Source organism: Myotis myotis, unplaced genomic scaffold (genome assembly GCF_014108235.1).
Source record: "Myotis myotis isolate mMyoMyo1 unplaced genomic scaffold, mMyoMyo1.p scaffold_m19_p_22, whole genome shotgun sequence".
Taxonomy (NCBI): Eukaryota; Metazoa; Chordata; class Mammalia; order Chiroptera; family Vespertilionidae; genus Myotis; species Myotis myotis.
In genome coordinates, this window is record NW_023416327.1 from 2,867,509 (window position 1) to 2,891,957 (window position 24,449).

At 50.0% G+C, this 24,449-nt stretch overlaps 1 protein-coding gene across 1 annotated transcript; it reads right to left on the reverse strand.

Moving 5' to 3' along the window:
* Positions 1 to 8,750: 8,750 nt before the first annotated feature.
* Positions 8,751 to 17,887, reverse strand: ECRG4 (ECRG4 augurin precursor). The gene is made up of 4 exons (XM_036355457.1): positions 17,654 to 17,887; positions 13,833 to 13,880; positions 11,163 to 11,320; positions 8,751 to 9,133 (listed from the first exon to the last, which is right to left on the reverse strand). Exons 1-4 carry the CDS (start codon positions 17,730 to 17,732, stop codon positions 8,975 to 8,977), a joined length of 444 nt encoding a protein of 147 aa, XP_036211350.1. The 5' UTR covers positions 17,733 to 17,887; the 3' UTR covers positions 8,751 to 8,974.
* Between the last annotated feature and the right edge of the window lie 6,562 nt (positions 17,888 to 24,449).

Consider the following 24,449-nt stretch of genomic DNA (forward strand, 5'->3'; position numbering starts at 1 on the left):
GCGGCCGCCTGGGAGGAAACATCAGTTTGCTCTTCTCCAGCTGAACACAGGCTCAGGACACGACAGGCCCACGAAGCTTGCTTTGGAGGGGGGGGGGGGGGTGGTCCCTGCCACAGGGGTGGCATGGATAAGACGCTGCCTGTCCTGGGGCGGAGGGAGAGATATAGGGTGGTGTGGGGAGGAAACCTGGGTCTGAGTTCTAAGCCTGTTCCGTTCCTCACTCACTTTGTATCCCAGGAAGTGCCTCATGCGTCGCCTCCCGTCGTTTCCCTCCTGTACAAAAATGAGACGAGGTCAGCTTGCCCTTGCTGAGTGCTGTAGGCTCCATGCAGCACATCAGCGAGCAGTTCCTGGGTGGGCTCTGTGCTGGGCTCCGGGGTTCGCGGCAGCAGAGACCAGTGGCCCCTGTCCTGGAAGTGGCAGTGTGGCAGGAAGAAGTGTTTGTCACATAACCACGCAGGCAGTCGTTTTCCACAGGAGGTGCTGTACCCCGTGCTGTGTCACAGAGGAGGCTGTCTCAGAAGCACTGGGGAGGAGAAGTGACAACACTGAGTGTGGAGGGAGTCTGAGAATTAACCCAGAAAGGGAGAGAGAACCTTCCAGAAGGAAGGAGTGGAATGGCATGCTGATGGGATTGAACGGCTGGAGGTGCTGAAGCACAGAGCAAAGGGGGGTGGGGACGAAAGAAGTGAAGGGATAGGTAGGGGCCAGACCGCATAGGACTCACCATGGAATTTCACCTTTAACCTCAGGATAATTGGAAACTTTCCCTGTCACTGTATTGCAGAACTGGACTAGAATCCTTTCAGTAGGCACTTTCATGAATGGGAGAAATATTACGTTTGTTCTTACTAACCCCTAACTCAGCTTTAGCCTCTTCTTCAGCTATAAATGTCAGCAACAAACTGCAACAGTATTCTCTCTTACCTGGGACTTGGCCACCAAATATGCCTGCCACTAGATCTTATTATTGATAGCACATTAGTTACTATATCACAAATTTGTCTTTTAAAATGTTGATAACGTTTTCAATATAATTGGTTTTCTTTGTAATCCTGTATGTTTTATTTTATGTATTTAAAAGCATTCTGACAGGAAATAGCTATATACTCAAAAAGGAGAAGAATGTCTGATTTGACAAATGAACAAATAGGAGCCCCGTTTCTAGTAGAAAGGCAAATCAGGTAAACAACCTGAATAAACCTCCCAATGGGAGCACGTGCTGAGTATGACTTTTTAAAAATGTCAGTTTGGATGCACTCCTGGGTGACATAAAAGTAGGAAACCTGCAGAATCGCGACGAAGGGAAAGCCGAGTGCTGCCTGGAGGCGTGCAGAATCCTGCAGAGCTCGTGCTTCTCACTCAGGACAGAGGAAAACAGCAGGCGGGCTGTCCTGGGATGGACTGCACCCCACAGGCTCCACTGTGGGGTCGGGGCAATGACAAAAGAGCCCATCGCACTGACGGGGCAGGAGCATCCTTCCTTCAGACCTTCATGTGGGTGGGAGGGTGTGGCCAGGGCACCCACGAGAACAGGGACCTCAGGGTCCCTGGGAGGAGAACTTACTCTGCAGGGGCCCCGGTTTGGCAGAGCCTCCCACCCCCCACCGCAGCCCGGCGCCTAAGCTCTAGCAAAAGGAAATGCAAGTGCTCCTGGAAGAATGAACTCCACACAGCCTTTAATTATTTCTTAAAGCAAAGTTCCCAAGAAGCAGGCATCGTTGGAAGCTGCCTGAAATCAAGGGGAGAAGACACCACCTGTGAGAAGCCATGGATGGCAGGCAGAGAAAGATCTGCAACGACCTCTTCCGATATTGGAAATAGCGACATTTATACAAGAAGTTTAATACCTTTTAAAGAGATAAAAGAGATACTTGAAAATCTGAACAGATGACAAGAGACATAATTTAGCATATTTTTGAAAGGGAAAATATAATTGACATTTATACACTTGAATAAAGTTTCAGAAAGAAATAATAGAATGGGGAAGAATTAAGATTTGAAGGAATAATAGTGAGAATTTTTCAAATTTGTTGAAAAACACTAACCCTCTAAGGAGCACAACAAACCCCAAGCAGTACAAATATAGGGTGTCCCCAAAACTGTACACACCCATCAACAGCTGATAGCTCTATTTTGAAAGTGAAATGTATTTTAATAAACACTGCCTTTATCATTATTCAAAGTGCGCATATACATTTTCTGGGACACTTTTTATTAATAGACATAGACGTAGGAAGAGGTAACAAAGATGAGTATGTTATAAATAGCAAATTGGAGAGGACAGTAACACCCGCAGAAAAATAACAGAATAGTGAAATTCATACCAACAGTGGAAACCATAAAACTATGATAATAACTTCAAAGTACTTATTAAATAAATGAACCAAAAATTCTATGCCAAGTGAAACAAGGGAAAGTGTGAAACTTGAGAATTTTCCACCAAATGTCCCTCACTAAATGGGTTCTGAAGGGCGTAATTCAAACTGAAGGAAAATGGCCTCAGTTGCATGATGTGAGTTGCAAGGAAAAGTAGTGAACCAAGATAAATATATGGCAGTCTAAACAAACCAATAACTACACATGAAATAAAGATAACCTATCAGGGAAATACAGAAGGCTAGATTTGGAATTCCAAATTATTATAGTTTATAAATTGGGAGAGGAAATTGGAGAATAGAGTATTACAAGGTCCTTATATTGTTCAAGAGAAGACTGTGGCCATTGGTTACCTGTAACTTCTTAAATATGTATTAAATGGAGCAAATGCTAGTAGAATAGATCCAGTAAAAACAATTAATAATCAAAGGGGAACAAGATAGTCCTGAAGGCAAGAGAGGGGGAAAGAAAAAGGTAAAATGGAACAAGTCAAAAGTTCAAAATGTGATGTTAGAAGTAAAACCAAATCACTAATAACACTAAGTATAAGTGGACTAAATACTCTCATAATGGCTTTAATAGTTCTACTATACTAGTGGCCCAGTGCACAAATTTGTGCACATTGAAGGGAAATTAATTAGAATAAATATTTTAATATCGCTACTCACCCTTTCTCTATAATAGAAGTGTCAACCAAATTCACGATCAACAATGACAGATCGAAACCAGGCATGAGATTGGTGCCAGCGAGAGCTTTATATGTATCGCACATGCGTAAGTCAACTTAGCCTTTTATAGATATAGAATAAACTTGCTTAATTAGACCTGCTTTCTGATTTAGCTAAACTTTTTCCAGCCCAGTGAAGCACCCAGTGAATTCTCTTTCAGGTAATTGTCAGCAACACAGCAGTAAATATCAACATAAAGCAGATTATTATTGTAGATCACACAGGGAGAACAAAGGGTAAAATATTTAACTGCAGAAGTGTTTGACTATATTCTGTGCAGTGAGAACACCTGAAATCATTTTCAAAACCTGAATTTCATTTCTTGCTTCTTTTCAGTTGGGTCAAGTTTCTAAGCTTTCTAAATCTCCATTTTCTGGCTAATGAAAAGAAAATAGGATTCCACCCAGTCTCCTATCTACCTACTCCAGGACTTCTGTGAGGATCAAATGAGATGAAGCAGGTGAAAATGCTTCACAGACATTTGGTTACAGTGTGAAATGTTCCCACCTGTCTATGAAGCAAGTCATGTTCCTGGGCTGAAGAAACTGTAAGGAGGCTAGTGGTTAGGGAGAGGAAGCCAGGCATTGCTACGTGATGTCATTACCTGGATGGTCGGACACTTAGCATATTAGCCTTTTATATATATAGATTATACATATGTGTGTGTGTGTGTGTGTGTGTGTGTGTGTGTGTGTATGTATTTAATCCTCACCCAAGGATGTGTTTTTTTTTTAAATTTTTTACAGTTGACAGTATTACAGACATTGCCCATTTCCCCCCCTTAACACCCCTCTGTACAGCCCCTACTCCCCCTGCCCACCCTATTGTCCATGTCCATGGGCTATACATATAACCATATAAGTTCTTTGGTTTCTCTCTCCTTGTCCCCTGCCCCCCACATCTAAGTATGTCAATCTGTTCTATGCCTTCATGCTTTGGGTCTTATTTTGTTGGTCAGTCAATTTTGTTCATTAGATTGCACAAATAAGTGAGATCATGTGATATTTGTCCCCCTCCACCCAGTTCCCCCCTCCCCCACCCCATGACTTCACCATCATACTGTCGGTGTCCATAGGTAAGATCTTTGGTTAATCTCTTCCAGCCTCCCCTCCTCCCTTCCCTCTGAGATTCGTCAGTCTGTCCCATGCTTCCATGCCTCTGATTCTGTTTTATTCACCAGTTTATTTTAGTCATTAGATTTCTTGTTCCTTTATTTTGATTTTTAGATTCAATTGTTGATAGATATATATTTGTTGCCATTTTATTGTTTATATTTCCTTCTCCTTCTCCTTCCCTTCCCCTCCTTTTCCCCTTCCCCTTCCCCTTCCCCTTCCCTTCCCTTCCCTTTCCCTTCCCCTTCCCCTTTCCTTTCCCCTTCCCTCTCTTCTTTCCTTTCCCCTTCCCCTTCCCCTTCCCCTTCCCCTTTCCCTTCCACTTCCCCTTTCCTTTCCCCTTCCCCTTCCCCTTCCCCTTCCCCTTTCCCTTTCCCTTCCCCTTCCCCTTCCCCTTCCTCTCCTTCTCCTTCTCCTTCCCTTCCCCTTCCCCTTCCCCTTCTCCTTCTCTTTCTCCTTCCCCTTCCCCTTCCCCTTCCCCTTCCCCTTCCCCTTCTTCTCCTTCTCCTTCTCCTTCCCCTTCCCCTTCCCCTTCCCTTTCCTCTTCCCCTTCCCCTCCCCCTTCCCCTTCCCCTTCCCCTTCTTCTTCTTCTCCTTCCCCTTCCCCTTCCCCTTCTTCTCCTTCTCCTTCTCCTTCTCCTTCTCCTTCTCCTTCTCCTTCTCCTTCCCCTTCCCCTTCCCCTTCTTCTTCTTCTCCTTCCCCTTCCCCTTCCCCTTCCCCTTCCCCTTTCCCTTCCCCTTCCCCTTCCCCTTCCCCTTCCCCTTTCCCTCTTCTTCTTCTTCTCCTTCTCCTTCTCCTTCTCCTTCTCCTTCTCCTTCTCCTTCCCTTCCCCTTCCCCTTCCCCTTCCCCTTCCCCTTCCCCTTCTTCTTCTTCTCCTTCCTCCCCTTCCCCTTCCCCTTCCCCTTCCCCTTTCCCTTCCCCTTCCCCTTTCCCTCTTCTTCTTCTTCTCCTTCTCCTTCTCCTTCTCCTTCTCCTTCTCCTTCTCCTTCCCCTTCCCTTCCCCTTCTTCTTCTTCTCCTTCCCCTTCCCCTTCCCCTTTCCCTTCCCCTTCCCCTTTCCCTCTTCTTCTTCTTCTCCTTCTCCTTCTCCTTCTCCTTCTCCTTCCCCTTCCCCTTCCCCCTCCCCTTCCCCTTCCCCTTCCTCTCCTTCCCCTTCCCCTTCCCCTTCCCCTTCCCCTTCCTTCCCTTCTTCTTCTTCTTCTTCTTCTCCTTCTCCTTCTCCTTCTCCTTCTCCTTCTCCTTCTCCTTCTCCTTCTCCTTCTCCTTCTCCTTCTCCTTCCCCTTCCCCTTCCCCTTCCCCTTCCCCTCTTCTTCTTCTTCTCCTTCTCCTTCTCCTTCTCCTTCTCCTTCTCCTTCTCCTTCCCCTTCTCCTTCCCCTTCCCCTTCCCCTTCCCCCTCCCCTTCCCCTTCCCCTTCCTCTCCTTCCCCTTCCCCTTCCCCTTCCCCTTCCCCTTCCCCTTCCCCTTCCCCTTCCCCTTCCCCTTCCCCTTCTTCTTCTTCTTCTTCTGTCTCCTTCTCCTTCTCCTTCTCCTTCTCCTTCTCCTTCTCCTTCCCCTTCCCCTTCCCTTCCCCTTCTTCTTCTTCTCCTTCCCCTTCCCCTTCCCCTTCTTCTTCTTCTCCTTCTCCTTCTCCTTCTCCTTCTCCTTCTCCTTCTCCTTCTCCTTCTCCTTCTCCTTCTCCTTCTCCTTCTCTTCTCCTTCTCTTTCCCCTTCCCCTTCCCCTTCCCCTTCCCCTTCTCCTTCTCCTCCTTCTCCTTCTCCTTCTCCTTCTCCTTCTCCTTCTCCTTCTCCTTCTCCTTCTCTTTCTCCTTCTCCTTCTCCTTCTCCCTCTTCTTCTTCTTAAAGACTACCCTTCACAATTTCATGTAATACTGGTTTTGTGCTTGGGTTTGGGTCCTGGCTGCAGCAAGTCAGGTGGCAGAGAGGCTGGATGCCTAGCTGGTGCCATTCCCCACAGCCTCCTCCCAAGGAGGACCTTGTAAACCCTTCAAGATGGCGTGGTCTCCAAGCTAGAGCTGTACCTGAGGAGTGGCTATGGGGATAGCAGTGGTTCTTTGGCCAGGAGAGACTAACTGCCTACCCTCAAGACTCCCTTGTGTGATCAGATTGTAGCCCCCTCCCCCCCCCTCACATGCATGTCCATACACTCACCCTCCACTCATTCACATTGTCTCTCTCACTCTGGTCCTGCTGGCCACTATGACAGACTGCTAATGAGCTGATGATATGTTTTTATTGATTTTAGAGAGAAAGGGGGAGAGAGAGAGAGAGAGAGAGAGAGAGAGAAACATATATATGAGAGAAACATCAATCAGTTGCCTCCTGTATGTGCCCCCACATCACTTTCATAGCAGCTTTATTCACAAGAGCTAAAAGGTGAAAGCATTCCAAGTGTCCATCAACAGATGGATGGATAAACAAAATGTGGCCCATACAGGCAATGGAACACTATTCAGCCCTAAAAAGGAAGGAAATCCTGTCACCTGATACAACATGAATGAACCCTGAGGACATTGTGCTAGGTGAAATAAACCAGTCACAAAAGGACAAACACTGTATGATTCTGTTACGGTTTTGGCCAGTAATGCAAGCAGTGAAAGAATTCACAACTAAAAGAAGAGATGGATGCAGAGAGAAAATTTATTTTACCTTCCCTGAAGGGAAAGGGCCAGGGCATTGATAATCAATACAAGGGCAAAGAACAAAAGCAGCTCCCCCTTTTAAATCCGTGGCTGCTGTTCCTAGGTGACAAGGAAGGGAGGGGGGTGTGGGGTCTGAAATTGAGCAGCCATCAGGGGGATTGTAGTTTGTTACTTCTTCAGGAGACAGTCTGGGCAGATGTCCTAGGGAGGTGTCTTATCAATATTTCCCCCCAAGCCTGTAAAACATGCTTAGAGCAAAAGTTATGAAGAGTTCAAAAGAGGCCTATTTGAAGGGGGGTGGGAGGAAGGGAACATTGTATTAACTATCCCTGAGAACTAAAAACAGCAGGGAGGAGGATATGCAAGAATGTAGCCTTGAGAGTAGCTTATCTTGTCTTGCAATATGAACAGGGAACCTGTTTGAACCAGAGGAGCTGACAATCTTGGGGTTTAATTACCAGGTGCTTCTCATAAATTGTGAAAGGCCACAGCAAAGAAAAAGAAAGGCCTTTTTTACATCCCTACAGAGTCCACTTCTATGAGGCACCTAGAATAGTCAAATTCATAAAGACGGAAAGTAGAATGGCAGGTTCCAGGGGCGAGAGGAGCAGGGAGGGGAGTAGTATTTAATGGGACAGTTTCCGTTTGGGAAGATGGACATTTCTGGAAATGGATGGTGGTGATGGTGCACAAACTGTGACTGTAAGTGCTGCCGAACTGTACCTGAAAATGGTTAAAATGGCAGATTTTATATTATGTGCATCTTGCCATTAATTTTTAAAAGTTGTAAGGATTCCAAAGGAAGAAATGAAATTACCGATGTGCAGTTGTTTTTATTGTCCATAAACACTGCTCTCCTGAGCCAGTGCTTCCTACTAGCCCAGGGGTTTTGTTACCCGTGATTCCCTACGGGGATGTGTTTCAGAGACCCTATGCAAAATTATGTATCATTTTTCTGAGGAACAAACAAGCTTCCATTGGGACAGCTAGTTTCAGATTTTCGAAAGGTGTGCCACAAGGCTTTTTAAAACATGCAATACCTGACTATTCAGTTAGGGGCCTTGACCTCTTTTCCCTTAGATTGTAGGGAAAAAAAAAAAAAAAAAGGGACATCAGCCAACACAACAATAGCCTTTTGGTGTGAATGAATAAAAATTATACTTTTTTTTTTGTCAGAGCAACAAAAAATATTTGTTGGTGTGCAGCAGAATTTTAATGATTAGTGTAGGGGTGCCACAAGATGAAAAAGGCTGAAAATCGCTGCATTGGACGGTCAGAGGGGCCTGCAACCCACAGAAGTATAAGAGCCATTCTGAGTGGGCCCTCTCTCCCCGCCCCACCCCCACACCACAGCTCTGCAGACCCAGAGGCTGTGACCAGAGGCCTCCTCCCAATAGTGCCCCGAGGCCTTCACAGGCCTCCCACCTGCTTCCCACCTTCCTCGTCCCCTCTCCCCTCCCTGACACCACTTTTTCCCTCATTCACTCCCTGCGAAGTATATCTTACATCTTTCTTGAAGTCATTGGGCAGGGTTTAATTTTTTAAAGACAGGGAGGCTCTGAAATCCACCAGACTTCAGGGCTTTCCCTCTTACTCTTCATTTCGTGGACGGTGACATTGAACAGGTGCAGAACGCCCAGTCCTGTGACCTGAACTAATGCTCACCTAAACTTTCTTGCTGGATTTATATCCTGCACTCAATGTGGCCTGAATTTTAACAAAAGGAAGACCCCTGCTGAGTCCCAAGGTGCCTGGGGGCGGTCAGTCCTTGGAAGGTTCCACTGGGATAACAGAGAGGGGCCTCTCAGATGACGCTCAACTTTGCAAACATTGGGTGATGAAACTGCGGCCAGCTTAACTGTCATCCAAATGCATGCTGAGACTTTTCTTTTTAACAAACAAAATGCTTTTATTGCTGTTTTTATAGACATGCACGTTTAGGCACTTGCATAAGCTATATAAAAAGGCATGTATATTCCTTGTTTGAGCTCTTCCTTGCTGGTCACAGAAAGTGGGCAGAAAAGAGCAACTGAAACAAGCACAGCAGAGGCCGCCTGTGCCAGGTGAGGAAGAGGAGAGGGACCCTCCTGGCACCGATTAGGCGGGACCACGGTCAGTAGTCGTCGTAATTGACGCTGGCTCCGTGCCGAAAGCTGTCGGGGCTCCGGGGACCAATGGCGGCATCTTCATCGTAGTGACGGTGGTGGTAATCATAGTAGTCATGTCCGTTCCGGTTTCTGCTTAGCCAATAGGTGACATCATCTTCAAATTTCTGGCAAAGAAGAAAGAACATGATGGAGAGCAGGTTTAAGGACTCACCCCCCTGGCCACGTCTCACCCCGGGCTTTCTCTGTGGTGGTTTCTCTTCAATGGTTACCACCTCGCTGAGAATGAGTCCTTGTTGGAGCATTGCTGTGCCTCTAGTCTTGTTATTAGAATCTTAAAGGATCCTCCTTTATTGTGATTTTGTCATCAGACATTATTTTAGCCATTCCCCCATGTTGAACTCTTAATACCCATTTTTATGAACTGCAAATAGAGGTCATCAAAGAAATGCCAAGTGCTGGAAGATGATATAGCATTTTCATCTATCAAATAAGTAAAAAATTTGAAGTTTTCAGTGAGACTAACAGATGCTGCTGCAGATGTGAGGAAATCGGTGCCCTCGTACATGACTTACAGGAATATGCCGTTTGGCAGTCCTTCACGACCCTTGAATGTAATTCTGTCTTTGCCCAGTAACTGCCCTGCACAGAAAGCAATACTAAGTGAGAAACAAACTGCACACTAAGCTGCCAATAATAGCACCGGCTTTTTAGGTTGTTGTGAATGTGAAGTAGTTAATTCACACAAGAACTAGATTAATTCCTGGCACAGAGTTTAGCTATAAATGTTTAGCTATTTGCACAACAAAAAATTATATTTGAGTATCAAAAAGATAATTGGGGAACAACTGATATATCCAATGGTTGGGAATGAGAAAGAAATTATGGTATGGCTACAGGCTTGCATTTTATGCAGCCATTAAAAATGGTCTCTTTAGGTCCCCAGCTGATTTTATAGTTGGATTGTTTGTTTTATTGTTCTTGGATTATATGAGTTCTCTATACATTTTGGGTATTAGCCACATATCAGAGTTATTGTTTGCAAATATATTCTACCATCGAGCTGGTTGACTTTTATTTTGTTGATGGTTTCTTTTGCTGTGCAGAAGCATTTTAGTTTGATGTAGTCCCATTTGTTTATTTTAGTTTTGTTTCCTAATAAATTTAATTTAAAAACTGATGTCTCTAAAGAGTTTAATTTGTTTTCACCTATTGCAGTATTTTGTATACATCCTTGATTCACAATATGAATCCTGGATCCATTTGGAAAAACACTTCCATCTGCCCTGTTGGAGATGCTGCCCTCCCTCCGCCCTCTGGCCGGGGTGGCAGGCTGAGTGCTCCCTGGCCTGGGTGGCGGGCTGAGTGCTCCCTGGCCTGGGTGGTGGGCTGAATGCTGAGTGCTCCCTGGCCGAAGTGGTGGACTGAGTGCTGAGTGCTCCCTGGCCGGGGTGGCAAGCTGAGAGCTCTCCGCACTAGCCCCGCACAGCCCTGGCCGCCACTGCAGAGCTCTGTGCGGCACTACCCCACCTCCACCCAAGGTCTTACCTGGCCCTGGCCCCAGCTGGGAGTGTTTGTTTATGAACCTGTTTTTCTGTAACTTGGGGAATGTGTCCACTCTCCCTACCTGGGCACGTGAACTGAACCATCTTTTCCTGCTAATGCACTGACAGATTCTCCCCAAAACTTTTGCAGACCCCTCTCTCTTTAAAGGAAAGTTGCATCCCCTTCCATTGTCCTCATGGGTCTCCCTATTGATCTGGGCGTCTCTGACATTTTTTGAGGTAAAGCTGAACATGTTTTGGGGAGGTTGTGAGCTATTTTAAGGACACCCAAGCAGAGCCGTTAAAACTGCCCCAGGAAAATCCTACTCTTGCTGAACCTAAGTTCCAGCCAGGTTGGGCGGTGTCTTCTCTGGAATTTGGCTTCCCACTTGGACCCACTGTGATGGAAAATTCCAGCTGCTGTCCCCATAGCCATGGTCACATAACCATAACCGATGCCTGGATGGTCTTGGCGGGCGGGTGGGGAGGGTGGGGATGTGTGTTTTTGGAGTGAATAATGGAGCCTAAATTTCTGTGCCCTGTCTCCCCCAGCTATGACACCCCCACCCCCTCCCCCTCCCTACCCCCACCCCCGCCCCCACCCCCACCACTGCCCTGCAGGAAGCCAGGCCCCGCAGCAGCGGATACCCACCGCCTCGTCGAAGCCCATGTAGAGGAACTGCTGGTACCACTGCTGGACCTCGGGCCGGGTCCGGTCCCACAGCTGCCGGCGCTGGCGCTTCAGGCTGCCCAGGAAGCTCTTAGCTTTGCTCTCGTCCACAGCCACGTCGGCTTTCTTTGGAGCAGGCGCTGAAATGAGTGAGAGCCGCCCCAGTGTGGAGAGATGACTTCTTTTCTTATTGGGGGGATCACTATTATACACCCCATCCGTGCCCCCGGGGAAGGCGGTGCTGGCTCAGCCTCACCGTCCGAGGGGTTAGTGAGCGCTCCTGTTTGGGAGCCATCACGTAACAGGGCGTGGGCTGGCCTCCACCTTCTCAGGCCTGGGGTGGGAATGAAGGGCCGCTCGCTCTCTGCAGCCTCTCACCACGCTGGGACCAGGCCTCACGCAGAGGCGGGCCTGCCGCCGGGCTCTGCACTGGGGAGACACGGGATGTCTGGCGCACATGCACTGCCTGCAGAGCAGCGAGCACCGGGCTCGCCTAGGACACTGGGGAGCGGAAAGGACCGGAGTGATGAGCCTGAGGGGCCGGACCAGGCCCAGCCTCGTGGTCCGGCCAGCGCTCACGGCAGGCAGATTGCTAGGATACACAGTGCCACCCTGGGCACCACCTCGGGCCTCTGGCAGCCGGCTGAGTTGGGAGGGTCTTGGTGCTGGCTGGGCCATGCTTCCTCCCGTCTTATTGCGGGGCCTCGGCTGTTTAGAGGGCACCACCTTGGCAGGTGTGCCAGGGGGAGCTCTGCACGGGTCTGCCCTGCTGTCCGGTTGGGCCTGTCCCTCCCTGTCCCCGGGCCGGCATGAGGGCTGCAAGGGGAACGGGAGTGGGTGCCCTCAGTGCTTCTTGTCACGTGGATAAACACCAGGGGGTGTTTTTCACTCTCGTTCATGTCTTTTCCCTCGGGGCCTGTCACACTGTTTTGTATGCAGCAGGCGCTGCATGTGTATATCTTGGCTTGCAATGAAGAAAAGTTGAGGATCTACACCCAGGACTTGTGGCCATTCTGGCGGTTTCCTCTCCAGCCCCACCTCTGTGGGTTGGCCCTGTGAGACCTGCCACTGGGTTGTCCTTGGGACAGGGCTGGGTGCCCAGCCTGGGGAGGAAGCTCTCTGAGGCGTCTCCAACACTACAGAGACCCGGGCCACCGGAGTGGCTGGGAATGCTGGGAAAGATGCCCAGGAGCCCCAATCCTGAGAGGGGATCCCCGAGAGTGAGTGCTGGAGGCGACCTGAACCTGCTAGAGTCCCCACTGACTCAGAGAGACAAGGAAAAGTTATTTCCGATAGCCAAGATCTGGAAGCAGCGCTAGTGCCCATCAGTAGATGAGTGGATAAAGAAGCTGTGGTACATTCCATGGGACACCACGCAGCAGTAAAAAGAGAAGGGGCTCTTACCCTGTGAGACGGCATGGAGCGACCTGGGGAGGATCATGCTAAGTGAAATAAGCCAGTCAGAGAAAGGCAAGTATCACATGATCTCACTCATATGTGGAAGCTAACGAACAAAATAAACTGATGAACTGAGTGGATCCAGAGACATGGAAGCATGAAACAGAATAACGTATTTCAGAGGGAAGGGGCGGCGGGGGGGTGGGGGGTGCAGGAAGAGATTAACAAAGACCTTGTATGCTTCTATGCATAGCCCATGGGCACAGGCAATAATATGGTGAAGGCCTGGGGAAGGGAAAGGAGCGGGATGGAGGGGGTCAGTGGGGGAGAGACAGGGGGCATCTGTAATACTTTCAACAATGAAGATAAATTTAAAAAAAGAACAAGTGGTCCTAGCCCGTTTGGCTCAGTGTATAGAACGTTGGCCTGTGGACTCAAGGGTCCTAGTTCGATTCCTGGTCAGGACACAGGCCTGGTTTGCGGGCTCAGTCCCCAGTAGCGGGCGTGCAGGAGGCAGCCAATCAATGATTCTCTCTCATCATTGATGTTTCTATCTCTCTCTCCCTCTCCCTTCCTCTCTGAAATCAATAAAAATATATTTTTTAGAAAAAGGAATAAGTGATTAAATATTCGCATCAGAAGTGTGGTCACACTTCTTAATTTCTAAGGGGCAGTTAGTTTTACAGGTGCGATGAAAAGTCCAAGAGAGAGATGGCCTTCACAAGACCGCGGCACTGGCCGGATGGCCGCAGGACGGCGGCGGCGGCGGCGGCGGCAGCGGGGCCCGGGCTGCTCTGTTGCACTCGGCTGCTGCCCACATTCGCTCAGCAGTGCTTCTCGCCAGGTGAGAGTAAGCAGAAGCTTTTGGTTTGAGCCTCCTGCCAGTAGCTAACTGGACTGTACAATACGTACGCACCCACCAGCTGAGCTTTGCTGGGCTCTACAGGTGCTCTGACGGGCCCAGGTCCCAACAGAAATAGCAGCAATTCACACTGCAGCACGGTCTCTTTTCCCTCTGAGTCCACACTGACAGCTTTCAGAAAAACAGCCTTCAAACAGCTCCTGGCAAAAATACTTAGCTAATAAAATATCAGACCACACGCCCCCAGGACAAGCTCTTCGGGCCTGCTAACCTCTTAAGGACCAAACACTTCTGAGTGCCCAGACATGACACTCAGGTGAGCATGTTGGGCGTGGCCATTGCGGTTTAATCCCGCGGAGAATGCAACCCTTACCCACATGGGGTGTATTTACCTTCCCGCTTCTGAAGCATCAGCTTGAGTGTATTTCCACCTGTGGCGCCTGAAGGAATGGAAACAGAAGTCAGGTTCAGCGTGGCACCGTACTCTGTAACTCCTCAAACGCAAGAATCAGTTGGAAAAACCCGCTACATGCGCCCATCTTGATTTGGCAACTTGATTGTATGACTGTTTTAGGCTCGTGGTGTTCCCTGTTGTGCAGAAAAAGCAGTTCAGGCTGCCCGTGGCCCAGACTAGAGGCAATGGCCGTGGCTGGCCAAGGGCATTATGACACGAGCTAGTCCCTGGAAAAGTGACCTTGTTCTTTCAGCCATTGTGTCTTATTATGAGGGCCAGCACCTGTCCTAGGTCCCTTCCTGCAGACTTTCCCTCTTCGTGGTGCAGTGGGTGGAAGTGTCCCCCACCCCAAATTCACCGGCACCTGAACCCTCTGAGTTGAACTCATCTGGAAATAGGGTGTTTGCAGACATGAGTAGAGCTCTCGAGGTGCTATCACACTGAATCTAGGGCGGGTGCTACACCCTGAGACCGTGCCCTCACAGGAAGAGGAGACCATGCAGAGAAGGGCTGTCATAGGACACGCGGCAGAAATGGAGCTAAGCTGCCACATGCCCATGCCTTTGCTCTCTCACAAGCCCGCTCAGTTGCGTAGCTTGTCCTGATCACCTCAGAATCAGGCACTACTTGCACCATTTGCTCTGACTTTCATTCGCCTGTAAACATGTTTCTGATCAGCCCAATCATTTCAATGGAAAACAACATGTCTGGCCTGACAGACACGCTCCACGTGCGGGGACCCGTCAGCGCCTCCGATCCCTAAGTGCACATGTAAGTAGACGGCTTGGCCTCTGAAGGGAAACAGCCCCTGGGGAAGCCAGCCGCAAAGGAGGGAGCCGAGTGCCTTCAGGTGTAAGGAGCTAGTGTGGTCCCAGGATGGAGACAGGCCTGGAGGTGGGTACATAGCCTCCCTCTCTGGGCAGGTATGTAGCCTCCCTCTCCGTGGACAGGCCCCAAGGCCGTGCTTCTATCTGCAAGGGTACAGTTTTCTGGGAAAAGAAGCCGTAGCTTTTCCAGACTCTGAGAAGTGTCTGGGACCCAAATGAGACGAAGAACCAACCCCTGCTTAAAGAATTTACTCGGTAGGTGAGGGGCAAACACCTTTGTGGGGAAGGTCACACACCGGCTGCCCACAGCTGCGCTTTTCCTGCAGGCGTGTTTCACTGGCATGCCCGATGCTTACAAAATTTGAATTTGAACACCTCTGGGCCCAAGTCACTCGACACCCCTGGTCCCCAAACAGCCACTCCTATTAGTCCCTCCAAGCATTTGAACTTGGTGATACCCAGCTGCCTCTAGAGTAGGTGTGCCAGTGGGGGAGCCGGTTCGGAAGAATCTCTAGAGGCCGCACTGAAGGCCTGGGGGTGCGGGTGGTGTTGCCCTGCATCTTCCACAGGAGACGGGGTCTGCGGGCAGCAGGCTCAGGCAGTAGCCAATGCGCAGCAGCCTGTGGAAGGACCCAGTGGCTTTCACTGTCTGTGTGCGCGTCGGTCTACAGTGATTGGCTGTTTAAGAAGCAATTGGGACGGTAGGCTGCGTTAATAACCGGGTAGCATCTGCGGGAAGGGAGTAGCTGTCCGGTCTCTGTTTCGTCCCTACTCTGATCGCACCAGCCCTCTGCTCAGAACAGGTGACTTTCAGAAGAGCACAGAAACCGGAGTTGTCAGAAGAGAGAGGATGAGGGCAAACATGTGTTACATGAGAAACAGTACAAAAAATGCAGACGTTTCACCGTCCTAGAGAAATAGAACTTCTGGGAGGAAAGCTATGGCTCTGAGGGGCCACGGGGCCGTAAATTAGGACGTGAAGTAAGGTTTCCAACAGCCGAACAGCCATGCAACACTGTTCTAGGTCACATCACGAGTTGTTGAGCAGAAATAAGCACAGATGAGCACTTGAGGAGGCTGCCATAGACGGACGACTTTTAAATGAAGTCACCCGTCTTCATTTGCTACTTTTAAATGAAATCAATGAAAACATTTTCTAAAGCAGACAGCTGTGTTCCTGGGCAGTAACATTAGCATCCATTACTATCTTAACATTTGTCAATCTCCCACAACTCATACGGAATTAAGTCTCTCCAATGCTTGCCGTCTGTGAAAGCGCTGAGCAATTAATGAATGAAATGCGGTCTGATATTGAAATAGACACGAGGCCTAAGCATTTTCCAGGAGGCTGCTCCAGACTCGAAGTCTCCCCACTTCTCAGCAATGCAGCTGAGAAGCGTGGGCTATCCCTGAGGTATGAATTGTCAGTGTCGCCACTGTGCCAATTACTACGCACCGTTTGATCAGACCCCACACTAACTTCGTTTGAAGAAAAAAAACAAAGAACAAGTGAATAACCATGATTATTTTCTGTGTATAGATTTTTATTTTTACCCCAACACTCTCAGATCCTATTTCTAGGCTGTGGTAATGGGCACTTCTGAATTTATGAAATCTAGTGACCTGGCATGGATCTCCCAGCAGGTTCAGAATTGCAAGATGTCCCTTTGGTCAATTCACTAATTGATCAAGAGGGGCGATGATCATTTTTTTTTTCTATTAAATGTTTTTGAGTGTCACAAAGAGCCACCTAGGGGACTCTGCGTAGATATAAAGATTTTCTTATGTCATAAGAAAGTTCCCATTGCAGCTCAGTGGTGTTGCTGTAATGTTCAGACTCCGCTCACTGTGTTGTCGGTGTGATGAAGTAAAATACAAGCCCTGAGGAGGAATGAATGGCTTACAGCCAGTGCTCGCCCTCTTTGCGGGGATGTGCTTCTTAAAACCGGAGGGACAAAGGGCACGAGGCAGATCAATGATGTAAAGGGAATTATTGGTCCGCCTCCCCCGAGGGTGCAATGTGGAACTGCAGTCGCCCTCCACACTTGAACAGGCCCCCAGCTCCAACCTTCTGGACTGCACGCCTCCTCCCGCCCTCCCCCGCCCCGGGAACTTGGTTTCCTCATCTGCTTTGAGTGAGTAAAATGCAGAAGTGAGCCACCCAGGGTCTTCCCTTTCCAGCACACAGTGCCAGCTGCTCTGCACTGGGAGAAGCACCAGCCTCGGGTCTTAGGCAAGGGGCCCACACCTTCCAGCCCCTTAGCAAGAGGTGTGGGCTCACCGCGCCTGCCTCGCTCAGCTGTGAGCGGCAGAGGCCCTCCTGCAGGCAGGAGGCCACCAGTGAGCCACAGGGGCACAGGGAAGCTAGGGTGTCTGGACAGCACGTCCTATTTCAGACTGCCTTTCTTAGGGTGGGGTCTGCGGCCCCCCAGGGTCCGGATGTCTGCACACCCACCAGATTGCTCCATTTGGGGAGTATGTGTGCAAGTGCACATTTTATAGGGAGCGTTTCATTGGGAATTCTCAACCCATTCGCCGAGGGGAGGGCTCCATGCAGCAGGAAGGGCGAAGCAGTTCTCCTTTGAGAGCCCGTCCCCTGCATGCGAGGTGCGGCCAGCTCAGTCCGGAGGAGGGGGCACACCATCCCATTGACTCAAGCTTCCGGGGACCCTTCCCACCGCCTTAGTCCTGAAACACTGCTTGTCCCTCCCAGGACCGCTCGCCCTCCTTGTCCCCAAGGCCATCACAGGTCTGAGGCTCTGCCCTTGACCCTGGTACTCTGCTGGCCTGCCCAAGCCACCACTTGCAACTGTGGGAGTGCAAAATCCAACCCCACCATCACCCTCTCGCCCTCGCTCAGACTCAAAATGGGTGCCTAGGCCCCCACTCCGCACCGTCTCCCTCCCCTGCGCCTTGGCATCGCCCCACTTACTTGGGCCCAGGCACAGCAGCAGGAACAGTGCCAGCATGGTGGCGGCCAGGACGGCAGGCCGCACCAAGGAGGAGGCCATGCTGCACCCGCGGGCAGGAGGGACGCGCTGGGCTGGCTGCAGGAGGACTGGCTGCGGGAGGACTGGCCGGAGAGCTGAGGCCAGGAGGGCGGGGGCGGCCTTTTTCCTTGTGGGGAGGGACCTGAGGGCGGCGCGGTGCCAGCAGGCGGCAGGCCGAACAGCAGCTCTGAGCAGGCTCTCTGGCCGGGATGCTCAGGATGCAGGCGCCACCGAGGACCTGGCAGGGCGCAGGGGGGTGGGCAAGGACCCCCAGTAAGGATGGGAGGTGGATTGTGGACTCTGGCCCAGGTCCCCCTCTCCCCTCCCTGGTCCCCCTCTCCCCTCTGTCCCTCTCACCCCAGCCTGGCCGCTGGCTGCTGCGCTGGCCGCTCACTCCACACTTTTGGCTTAGAAAAAGGCCTCTGGAATTTCCTTAATTCCCAAGCTGCACGTAAAGATGCCTTTGGCAGCGCTGTGTTTGGGATACTTTGAAAGACTCCACAGTCTGGGTCCAGAGCTGCCATCCAGGAAAACATCACTCCTCCCCCCCCCCCCCCCCGCGCCCCCGCTGCCCCCTCTCGCTGCTGGAATAGAAGGCCTTTCAGAATCCAGGACCGGTGAGCTGTAGGTGTCCGCAGAAGAAGTGCCCACTGTGTGCTCGGTGGTGACCCACGCACAGGGACACTACAGGAAGGCCAGCCAGGCCTGCGCAGATAGTAGCTACGGGGACCCAGGAGTGAAGGAAAACAAGGCACACTTGCCCCAGCTGACCTGGGCCTCACTAACTCGCCCCCGAGGCCTGCCCACATGAAGGCGGCCATGTTGAAATTACCTGTAGGGCCCTTCCCTCAGGACAGCGGTCGCCAACCCGTGGTCCCTGAGGTCTGAAGGGCTGACGGCCACTGCTCTAGGGTCTGCTCCGAACTCAGGTGATGGTCTCTTCATTTCCCTCTCGCTGGCTTTTCGCACCTTCCAGGGCTACGTGCTCATGTCCACCAGGTAACTGGCCTCCTTGCAGGCGGCCGGGAAGAGTGTGTTACACTGAGCGAGAAAGGGCATACGGTGGCGGGTGAAGGAAAGGTGGGAAGTGGGTCTGACAGAACCGCAAGCACTTGGCTGCACAGGTTTCCAGAGAGAAACAGAAAGATAAGGCTACACATCAAACGATTGTGGGGAGAATCTTATAAGCCCTTGGAGAAACTCTGGGGTAGGAGTCAGATTAAGAAAAAACAAATAACAACAAAAAAACTAACAAAACCCAACCAGAAAATGCAATGTATGTACTTTTGCCCAAAGACAAGAGATCCATTATTGGGAAGAAAATCAAAGCAAACAGAAGGTTGAAATTCCGTTTGGGTTGGTGTAGAACATGCAGCGAAGACGTGAATTATAATCTCTTATTTGTCCTGTGGAGACCACCCCACTTGTGTCGTCTCCACCAGAATTTGCTTCTCATAGAACATTTAAAAACTTGTCTCTTAACCAGAATCTGATCGGAACTGATTTCCTGGAGCCAGAGGACAGCGGCCTCCTCCCTGCCTGGTTTTCTTCTTCCATCGTTGGGAGCAGCCCAGAGTATGCCCTCTGCCCATCCCCCCGGATACACTTGAGAATGCAGCGGCAATGTTAGTTTTTGTTCATTCAGAGCCCAATGGGGTGGGAGAGGGGGCGGGGGGGGGGGGGCAGGGCAGCATCTTTCACAGGAAGAACAGTGACAGGTAGGCATGGCCGGGTCAGTGCACCGAGCGAAGCTAAGTCCTCATTTTGAAGCTAAGTCTATGCTTTTTGACCAAGAGGATAAAAATGGCGCAAAACAAGAGAGGTTCTTGGGTAAGTGGCACATCTCACACCCTAAAGCGGGACCAATAAGAGACACAGCTTCGTCACACACGGTTTTTACTGAAATATCATACAGAAAAATGCGGAGATCAAACACACGACATAATGATCAGGAAACAGCATTGTCCACATTCCAGGAGTCCCGGTCCCCCCCCCCCCCAGGTCCTCCCACCCCCTATGCACTGTGACATAATAGTGTAGTTGGCACAACCCTCTTCTAAAAATGTTTTATTGGTATTTTATTTTCATTTACTTAAAAGACACCCTGATAAAATAAAGATGATGGTTACCAATAGGAAGACACTAATTAATAAAAAAGAAGGGTTAAAAAGTGTAAGATGGCCTGGCTGGCATGGCTCAGGGGTTGAGTGTCGACCTATGAACCAGGAGGTCACGGTTCGATTCCCCGTCAGGGCACATGCCTGGCTTTCGGGCTTGATCCCCAGTGTGGGGTGTGCAAGAGGCAGCCATTTGATGATTCTCGTCATTGATGTTTCTATCTCTCTCTCCCTCTCCCTTCCTCTCTGAAATCAATAAGAATACATATATTTTTAAAGCGTAAGATTTATGGCTGGGTCGACTTACCAATTCAGTTTGTTCAAACCTTACCTATTTCTCAAAAAGCTCACTGGACGCCCTTTGCCTGGACAATATTCCAGAGTGGAATGTTTTCGGCTCCAGTATTCTTATCTGCTTTACACACTGTGGGTAACATTTTATCACCACCAATAACATGCACAGAGCACACGCACTACCTGTCATTTGTCTTCCAGCCATTTCCATTCATGACGGGCCTCTGGTTTGACTTGGATCCTGCTCAGAGGGACTTTGCTGCCTCTCTCCCACGCAAACAGAGGAGCCCCAGGAGGAAGGTGACTCCGACCAGGCCCCAGTGGCCACTGCTGCCCCCTTTAGTATGAGGGTGTGATGTGAGCCCCCAGGCCTTAATTAGCGGGGAGTGGGATGTGGCAGGAGCCACTCGCTCAGCCTTCACAGTCTGAGAAAGTTCCTTCCATTGGTTTATTTGTTCACCAGCATTTACTTATAAAACGCTACCGACACCTGGGCACTGTGACAAGCCCTTTGTTCCCAGTCAGTTACATTTGTGAGGTGCGTGGCTCTCCTTTCTCCCTCTGCTAGAGTTGGTCCCTTCTTTATGCCAGTGTTTCTCAAACCTCATCTAAAAACCCCAAGGCGCTGGGTAAAGCCCATTCCTGGGCCACACTCGCTGGGACTCTGACCTGGTCAGCCTTGGGGAAGGCCAGGAGTCTGCATGTTTTGGGAGGAGGATTCTAGGAGATGCTCATGCAAGCAGGGCTCAGAGTGCTGTCTGAGAAGCTGAGCTCACAGGGCCGACCATCCACACTCACCCGCTGCCCTCAGTCTTCGCCTGGCCTTCTCACCCCAGTATCCCCCCACCCCCACCCCAACTACCACAGCAGCTGCAGGGGCGTCCTCTCTGCCTTTGGCATAGTCGCTGAGAACACAGTCCCAGGAATGTGTCATGTGCTAACCATGCATGTAAGTCCGTGTCCTCTCTAGGCCTCGTTCTGTAAGATGGGGACATAGTTAGCATGCTGAGGCCAGAGGTCACAGGCACAGAGCCTCACATGCAGTAAGCACCCAGTAAATATCAGGAGTGGTTTTCATCACCAGCACCCCCTCTGACCTCTCTATTCCTAGTGCTCTGACACCTATGTGCTCCTCCTCCCCCCGCCACCCACCCTAGGCCAGGTAAGCAGGACCCTTCACTTTGGATGAGGTTTCAACCCACCACCTCATTATTATACATGATCAGATTCACCTTCGCAAACATTGCCCTGACCTGGTGTCCCCACCTCTCTTTCTTCACAGGAAACGTGGCACTAGAAGAGAATGCTAGCTGACATCACCTGGCAAGGGGTGAGGGTGCCAGGAGCCTATGGGGGCAGCTCCGCAGGACAAGGAGCACAGAAGAGAGGGCTTGATGCAGAACTGCCACTGATGACAAAAGGCCTAAAGCCAAACCAACCAAAAGCGTTAGGGGCCCAGGCTGATGATGAACTGAATGGAGAATAAGACAGTAGGAGAAATTGATCATGGAATGGGGTTGCTAGTAAGATAGCTGATTTTTTCAGGTGTGAAAGTGGTTTTACAGTTACTTTGCTAAGCTCTTGTCTGTTAGATCTACACACTGGAACAGTTATGGGAAAAATGATATGCTTTGGATTGAAATATATCAGGAAAAAACTAACAAATGTTGATCATTCTTTTGCTAGGAAACTACATATACATTTCCTGAGCCCCCAGTTGTGATGGGTCATTATCCTGTCCTCTGTGTATCTTTACAGATTTCCATAATAAAAAAAAATATACAGTGTCCTAATGGCACCCACTGACTACAGAATCTATAACATACATATGACCTTCAGATTCTTTGTTTAGTCTTAAAATATGTACAACAGTTATTTTTCCTTTATACTTTCTGCAGGTCGCCCAGTTTCACCCAAACTCAATTCTTGAGTGCATTCTCAGCACCTTCACAGCTTCATGGCTTTGCACACAACATTCCCCTGGGATGCCACCGGGCCTCACCTCTGCTAGCAAACCCTACTGCCCACTTCCCTATCTGGGCAGGGCTCAGCCGGTGGTTCTGCTGCCTTGCACATGTTGATGGCGCTCACTCAGCCGACTCAGCTGGGATGGCTGCACTGGACAGTCCCAGAGAGCTCTGCTCACATGTCTGGCACCGTAGTGGGGATAATTGGAAAGTCTGGGTCCAGCTGAGATTGTCCACTGAAGAGCTGACATTTGGCCTCTCCAGCATGAGGTCTCAGGGTAGGTCCTACAGCTCAGGGCTCCCAGAAGGAGTGTTCGAAGATCAGCTGCTCCAAAAGCCAAGAGGAAGCTGCCAGTGACTTAAGCTCTTCACCTGGAAATGGATACAAATCAATGTCTTTTATTGGTTGAAGCAGGCACAGAACCCATGGCATCTGCAAGGAAGTTCTCAATGGGAGAACATCAAAGAAGGTATGGCTGCCTTAATCCTCCCCACCTTTCAAGGCCAAGCTCAGACGCTGCCTCTTCCAAGAGGCCTTTTCTGCTTCCCCCTTTTGGGCTAGAAATGTGTTTTCCTTGGAATTCCTGCACCTTTATGTTTCCTCCATTCTACCTTGGACTTCTCCGTGTACCTTATTTCTCTCTTCTCCATTTGATTTTTTAAAATATATTTTTGTTGATTTTAGAGAGGGAGGGAGAGGGAGAGAGAGATAGAAACATCAATATTGAGAGAGTATCATTGATCGACTGCCTCCTGGACGCCCCCCACTGGGGATCGAGCCCGCAACCTGAGCATGTGCCCTTGACTGGAATCGAACCCGGGACCTCCAGTCCTCAGTCCAATGTTCTATCGCCTGAACCAAACCAGCGAGGGCTCCATTAGGTTTTAAGCTTTGAGTGCCTCAATGTGTTTGTTCTCTCTTAAAAATTTCCCATAGAAGGGAACACTCAAATATTTGAGGAATGAGTCCAGTGAGTCACCTAAAAGTGAGTCTGTGGCTACACAGATCTTGTATAATTGAAATAATTTTGAATGTCTCTGTGTTATTTTTTTAATTTTATGTTTGATATTAGAAAAGTATATGTTACGCATAGCAATGGCTCACGGCAGCAGCCCAGTAACAATAATAAAGAAGGTAACAGCGACCCCGTTAAATGCCAGCCATAGCAACTGTCTACGCCTAAGGACTGGCACCCACAGGGTTAATTTCCATGCTCACTGGCGATTCCTCAAGAATCTGTTCCTGTTTATTAAGCAAATTTCCATGTTGAACTGTAAGAACTTTTGCCATTTCAAATAACAAACTGAAGCCAAAGGCAGGAAAAGCATGAAAGTTTCCTTTCGGTCTAAAAAAATATTGAGGAGCACAAAGTCCTCATTATGCACAGCGGAGCTCTCTGCAGACTCTGTGAGAGGGAGCCCGAGAGGTGCCAGACTCGCAGGCAGCGTGGCCCCCCCAAGGGAATGTGTCCGGACTCCCTGGTCTACCGGGCCCCTGGCCCCTGCGTGAGGAGGAGTGTAAACCCCCAGCCAGGGGCCCGGAGACAGCAAGGCGTCTCTGGTAAACGTCTTCATATCCCTAAGGGACCTCTGGTGGGAAGAGGTGATCTTATTAGAACGGATTAATATGTGGAATGAGGCCAGTTGCCCGTCTCTTCACACCTTGAATTTGCAGCGTTTTAACTGAAAAGATGCTGACAGCTGAGGAGATCCAGAGACAGAGCCGCGGCCTCAGGTGCAGGGAGCACAGCTGTGCGCATCAGCGCCCCATGCACCTTTGCCAAATCCCCTCCCTGCGGGCAGAGGAGCACGTGGCTTCTCAATGTAAAACTCAACCATCTGGACACAAAATGTGGATGCCAAGGCGGGAGTCTGTAGCTCCAGGGTGGCGGACAGCAGCCTTGGTGCGCCTGGACCGAAGCCGGAGGCCGCTCGGGGCCTGCCGTGCACCAGGCCTCGCCCTCCTGACCCAGGACGGGCCAAGCTGCCGCCTGCACAGATGGACCAAGTGGAGGCCAACGGCACTGCAGGCGCTGCCAGCACCTGATGTGTTTCTTGCTGGGGGTGACTCAGGAGTCTCTGCAGCTTTGACAGGCGTCTCGAACCCAGTGCAGTGGCAGAGGCCTTGGGGAGCCACTGCTCCAGCAGATCAGGCGGTGTTGTTGACAGCCCCCCAGTCCTCTGCACCGGCCGAGTGGTGGGCGTCACTGCTGAGGACACACCCATTGTACCCACTTCCCTGTGGTGCAGGCACCTCATCGCAGTCCCAGAGCTCCCCAGGGGGGTGTCATTACTATTATCATTATTTCCTTTCATTTGTACGGTGTTGTTTCATTATGTTATCTATTTATGCTGTTAAT

What these genes read in the sequence shown, in the direction of transcription:
- ECRG4 (XM_036355457.1), bottom strand. Translation starts at nt 17,732, where the DNA reads ATGGCCTCCTCCTTGGTGCGGCCTGCCGTCCTGGCCGCCACCATGCTG. An exon ending in GCTGCTGTGCCTGGGCCCAA is followed by an intron (nt 13,881 to 17,653) that starts GTAAGTGGGGCG and finishes CCATTCCTTCAG; the next exon opens with GCGCCACAGGTGGAAATACA. An exon ending in ACATGGGCTTCGACGAGGCG is followed by an intron (nt 9,134 to 11,162) that starts GTGGGTATCCGC and finishes CTTCTTTGCCAG; the next exon opens with AAATTTGAAGATGATGTCAC.